The following is a 6,375-nucleotide window of genomic DNA, read 5'->3' as shown; positions in this document are numbered from 1 at the left end:
GGACGAAAAAATCATCCCGTCAAGGAGTTCTGACGATTGACGAGACGAAGAATCATTAGTCTGTCCCAGGACGGGACGATTGTTTCATCTATGGATGAAATAACCCTCGTATAGGGCCTTGGATGGCGGACGGGTCGGTTTCTGTATCTGCCTGAGAGCTCCAGCTGGAATTTGACACGTGCTGTGCCACATGTCAAATTCCGAGTGGCCGAATGCACTGCCCCGTCCCGGACGTGGGACGGGACGAGAATGTCTTGGACGGGACGGGACGGGATGTGGACGAAAATATTTGGGATTGGACGAAGTCTGGACAGGACGATTCGGACTATCTTGCACTATACCTGGAATATTCCAAAAGTTTCAGGTAGTATCATTGTTATAAAATTAAATTAAAAAATGCCTATAAAAGCATTTAAATATATATAAACAACATATGAACTTAGTTTTCGTCTTACCGCCTCTTCTTCCTCGTCCATGGCTTCATCGATCACATCCGGAGGAGATCGTGATGATCACGGCGGAATCGCCGCCATGAATGTTCATCCGTCTTCTCCATCTTCTTCATCGTCTGCTTGCGGATCGGAAGACGGATCGGTGGATCCTTTTGAGGATCTGTCGATCCCTAGCATCGAGAATTTCTACGAGATTTTCGATCGGTTCTTCTCCTCGATCGCGGCTTCAACCTCGGGAGATCGTGCCGATGGCGATTCCTCCGCCGGAGTCCCTCGTCCGGCGGCCAGATCCTATGTGGAGTCGATTCCGGGGATCGAGATCACGGAGGATTCCATCGCTTCCGATCCCTCCCTGACTTGCGCGATCTGCAAGGAGGAGTTCGTTGTTCGATCGGAGGGGAAGAAGCTGATCTGCGGACACATCTACCATCAGGATTGCATCTTGCCCTGGCTCTCGAGCCACAGTTCTTGTCCTGTTTGTAGATTCCGCCTTCCCTCCGACGATCCGCTCCGAAGGCGCCGATCTGCGGTCACGGCCGTCGATATTGGGGATGATCGGACTGCCAGGGACGTCCGGGATGTTCATCGCATTCTGATGGCGCTCTTCCCAGGAAGAAATTCGCCTCCGGCGGAGGTTGATTTCCTTGGTTTTGAGCCGACACTTCGACGAATTTCGGCGACCCATGGGCTTGATTTGTCAGGAAGATCGAGTCGTGATGATGAACTGGGTTTTGTGGATTGAACAAGCTTGATACGTTAGAGTTCTTTCGTCTTTCGCAAGGTACTTCCCCCTCTTGCTCGATCGAAAACTTTTATTCTTCGATTCCATTGAATCGACTTTCTTTTTTCGAATGAACACAATCGCAGTTTTGTATTGCTGATGAATTTTGAACCCACTTCTCAAATTATTATCTTGATCTGCTACAGTTGATGTCTCCTTGCTGTTGATGCTACAACCGGAATAAACTCGGCTGATGAGTGATGAACTGTGACCTGTTAACTGTTGAGCGTTGATTGCAATCATGTGATTGCTCTTGATCTTTTCTGCATTCATCGATGCACCCTATATTGTCTCATCTGTGATTAGGCCGTGAAAAAATCCAATATTTTGCGCTAATTGTGTACAAAAATCAACAATGATTTGGCTTCCACAGTGTTAAGTTAATTGTTGGGCATTCAAATTAATGATTCTTAATTAATCCTCTGCTCTTTTTTGGACTGTTTGTTTTTCATGATTGGTGCAAGCCCTTTACTTTCGTTCGGTTATCTGTTTAGTTAAACTTTTCGGGTGTCTATCAAAGCTTTTGACAATATTGCAAGAAAAAATTATATTGCTGCTGGCAAAGTAGGAAAGAAACTAACAGTATTATTTTATTTTCATTACAGTACTAGTTTCCTTTTGTTTTAACGAATCTATGGGCTCAATCGATTTCTTATTTCTTAGAATACTATGTCTATAATTTTGCAGTGGAAAACGGGGTTAAGAACTAAAAAATATATTGTTTTAAAAATTTCTCACTCCTATTTTTGCACGATGAATATGCCTCGTAGATTTTTATGTCCTTGTGTTTAGTAACATTGAGGAATGCCTAATGTAAGGCTAAATTAGTATATCTAATCATAAGTAGACTTTTTTTTCTATTTATTTGCCTGTGACTAAATGGGTCTATTAATTATAGTTAGAACATAATTTTGTGAAAGAGTTTGAAGAGGAGTTGGCTAGCTATTTGTATTGAACCTTGAGAAAACCCTTGCCCTGTCCCTATGGTTCCTCCTCCCCATTTTTTTTTGATGTGGATAGTTAATTTCCTAATCTACAATAAATATGTTTCAATGGTCAATTTCTATCTACTTTTGGAAACCAAATGCATGTTAGCCCTTGATACCATCGAAAATGATTTGGCGAGATATTTCAATAATCTCATTCCATCGTTAAATTTAAATGGATTTAAATGGAATAACTTTCAACCTTTCTCCCCAATGTATGTGTATTCAAAAAATGCTCAATTTTGTGGTACGGCCGGCAATAAAACTCAGGCTGACTTTGTTTTAATTTTTTTTACTAATTTCTTTGTTTTTTTATTGTTTGCCATTTTATTCCTTTGTCGTCATTTTTTCAAATTCACGACAATGCCATCAACATTATGATTAAAGAAGTGGGAGATGGCGCAAAATGCCCTTGTATGACTTGGGGGCCTTTGTGACGCAATCTTAGCCCAAAAACAATGTAGGAATACGACTTGAATCTACAAGCCTTGATCTACTTGAACCAGTCAACTTGTAAATCTGTGTAATTAATTTCTCCTGTCTATTGGTCCACTATGGGATAATGCTTTTGTACACAATCATCGAAACACTCTCGAACAAAAAGAACACTCAAATGGGAGAACCAAAATTTTCAATGGAACGATATACTTCAATAATGATTGTTTGAGACTATATGGGGCCTTATATTGGCCATTACAGGTTTATGGTTATCCATATTGACGTCACCTGTTAAAATATAACTTGAAATACTGGGGAAAATAACACTGCTGGGATAAAATAGAATATCAAAAATTTGACAGGTCTGAGCAGAGATACTCTACAACTTCTAGAGCCTCTAAAAATTTTCAAAATATATTGCGTGTCTCAATAAAATTCTAATTAGATGATATAGAATATGTGTACCTCTAAATATGAATGGCATTGATAATCTGGAGATTCTGACAGAAGAAGAACATATCGGATAATTCTGCCAAAGATATGGAATATGTGTACCTTATTCCTTTTTTTGTATACCTCTTTTATAAGGGTTTTTATCTTGAGCGCCTGTTGCTACTGGGTCTCACTAAATGGGCTTATGGGATACATTACCTTGGCCAATGTAAAGTTCACTATAAATTCTATTTTATGTCTCATCCACTATATATATTGGTTTTAATCCATACACCAAGCCCAAACTTCAAGATGCACTCCGTATCCCTATATGGTGGTTTATTTTGGTAATCTATCTTGTGTCTTGATAATGTACCATTCTCATCACTCTTCTTAATCTTCCATTATCCCCGTGTATGCCCCCTTTTCTTTGGATTCATTAAAGATACTTGCTATGTCATAAATGGCGACCAATTTATCAAAGTCATGCACCTGACAAATGTAGAGCATATGATGGAATTATTTGTGACTTGCATCCCCATCGCGCGTTCTTTGTCTCCGTGAATATTTGTTGATGTACAGTTCTTTGTGTGATGCATGTGTGATGGTTAGAATGAAGTACAATGATACATGTAATGACTGTTGAATTACTGAGAGGCACAATTTGTCAATCCCTTAACTTCAAGATTTTTATTCCTAATACTCCCAATGAGATATCCTAATAGGACTTCAAAATATTTTGAATGAAAGTGCAGTATGTTGTTCCACTAGTGTAACGAGTACGGCTGACCTCGTAGCCTACTCTTATTGGGGTTCCAAACAATATTCGCTTTAATGCTACAAGTCCATAAAAATTATTTTGTAATCAAGATGAGATCATTTGTCCTTAACAAAAGTAGAGACAACAAAATGGATATTTTGCAAATAAGTTATCTGGTGATCTCCAAAGGCACAAACATATACTAGTATGGATGACTGAGATTTTATACCTTGTACACCATAGAGAACACAACAGGCACCATTAAGTACCTTTTCAAAGCCTCTATACCTTCGTACACCATAGAGAACAAATTGGCATTTGTACCGACATAGTGGCCTATTGAATAGGTTAAGTGGATCCACGATGAATTGTTTTGCATGGTATATAATTATTTAATCATGTTATTCAATAAATGGATATTTAGCTGCCTGAGTTGTTGATTAGTCTGGTATGTGACCTAGTGGCCACACATAAAGGGAATATCCCAATAATACTTAATATGTGATGATTCTTTAATGAAAAGAATTCGCCAAGTATAAATAAGACAATGCCCGAAATGAAATTACACATGCTCTACATCACCAGATGTCCATCTTTATTCTCCATTTTCTCATTGGAAGCCATCCAATCTTAGTGATATCATTTTTTAATCAATTTTGATTTGATGCACCAGGGACTGCGTTCATACAAGGTCGGTCACTCGTGCTCGGCAGGACTCACTCAATGTACCATGATGATTGCATATTCAATTTGGCACAATGCAACTGAATCATTATTCTATGTTTAAATTCCCATCTTTGAGTCATCCTCAGATGATTGATTGCAACCACCAGAATCCAATAAAAATGTTGGAGGTTAAGCCAAGGGAGCGTAAAATCCACAATCTGGAATAGTTTTTTCAGGTGGCGTACACACATTTCTATAGTGCTCTTTAATTATAAACACTATTTATTAAGAGGAAAACTCAGTGCAAATTTATACTCTTCCTTATTACATGTGGCTAAACTCAGACCCTTCTAAATTATTCTCTATAGTATCTATTTCATATGTCATCAGCGCCCACTATTTCAAATAGATATCCATCGTCGACAGCACACACATAAATATTTACTCTGAATTAATTGGATGGGTCAGCTTTTTAGAAAAAAAACAAATGATATTCAGTTAGATGTCCCTCGTTTTAAATTTCAAGTCTTTCTGGAAATTTCTGTTCTTATGCAGGTGACAATTATACCTGGATTTGTGAATATAATACATACAAGTCATCCACGTGAATTTATGAAAAAAACACACCACACTTAGTCTAGGGTTGCTTTTATTCAAAATTCTGCACTCTTACAACTATCCATAAATTATTTGGTAGCTTGTTAGTTATGATAGATCCAATAGAGCAAAAACTGAAAGGCCCAGTTAAGGATCCTTTCCCTTTTTATTGTAATATTCTTTAAATTCATTACCAAATACTCGGCTATAGAGATGTTATATTTTTGGCAGATAATCTAGATCTAAACAAACCATGAAGTTTTGACGGCTTTCGATACGTCGTTAAATATAAACCCAGTTGTGGCAACCAAATCAATAAATGTTCTCCTGGCTATAATTGAACACGGCTTGTTTATTTGGGAAAATCCAAGTGCATATCATATTTAAATCACGTAACATGCAATTATAAAGTTCATATTAGCCAATTCTTAAACTACCAGAGAAAGGTACCCATCCAATTCCACAGGAGGATGGTTTTTAACATTTGGGCTGACACAAGGGTTTTTTTTGTGTCTTTTCCCTTCCAGAAAACTAAGTCAAGTTTGCTGGCAGTTGAATTTAATATTCTCAAAAACAAATTAATTAAGAACTATATTCATCCCTGATGCAATTTCAGCTCGTTATTGTAAATAGTGTAGCTCATTCTTATAAGTTAAAAATCATAGACCACATTGGGTAGGGTTATTAAGTTTCGGGTTAAACTATTTCGTTGGGTCAATATTGGACTAAGTTATCTGTGTATTCCCCCTTGCAGAGAATAGGTCATTTTTGCTGTCAATTAGATTTGATATTTACAAAGTTCGCAACTAAAAATTTTGCATTTGATATGTTTCAAAGTAACAATCATAGACCGCATGCAGAGGGTTATTAAAATTCAAGTTGATTTTTTTTGTCGGGTTAATATAAAACTAAGTTATCTGCGTATTATCCCTTGCAGAAAACTATATTTCAAATCAACAATCATACACAACATGAGTAGTGATATTTACATTCAGGTTGAACAATTTTAATTGGGTTAATATAAAACAAAGTTATTTTTGCTGTCAGAGAGATTTGATGTTTACAAAGCATATAAATATTTATTTACATACCATATATTTCAAATTAACAATCACATGGCACATGAGTAGGGATACTAATATTCGGCTTGAACTATTTTGTTAGGTTAATGTAAAACTAAGTTATGTTTGCTGGAAGTGAAATTTGATATGTAGAAAGTATGTAAATAATTTTTATTTTATTTTTTAGACGCAATAAAAAAAA

The 6,375-nt window shown here is 37.0% G+C and overlaps 1 protein-coding gene across 1 annotated transcript; it reads left to right on the top strand.

Annotated features, from left to right (window-relative positions):
- The first annotated feature begins 454 nt into the window (after window positions 1–454).
- On the top strand, window positions 455–1,666 carry LOC144711041 (E3 ubiquitin-protein ligase SIRP1-like). The gene is made up of 2 exons (XM_078584954.1): window positions 455–1,233; window positions 1,380–1,666. The coding sequence occupies exon 1, from the start codon at window positions 475–477 to the stop codon at window positions 1,192–1,194; it is 720 nt and encodes a 239-aa protein (XP_078441080.1). The 5' UTR covers window positions 455–474; the 3' UTR covers window positions 1,195–1,233; window positions 1,380–1,666.
- The last annotated feature ends 4,709 nt before the right edge of the window (window positions 1,667–6,375 follow it).

This window comes from Wolffia australiana, chromosome 13, assembly GCF_029677425.1.
Source record: "Wolffia australiana isolate 7733 chromosome 13, ASM2967742v1".
Lineage (NCBI taxonomy): Eukaryota > Viridiplantae > Streptophyta > Magnoliopsida > Alismatales > Araceae > Wolffia > Wolffia australiana.
The sequence above is the reverse complement of the archived record's forward strand: the minus strand, read 5'-3'. Positions and strand labels throughout refer to the sequence as shown.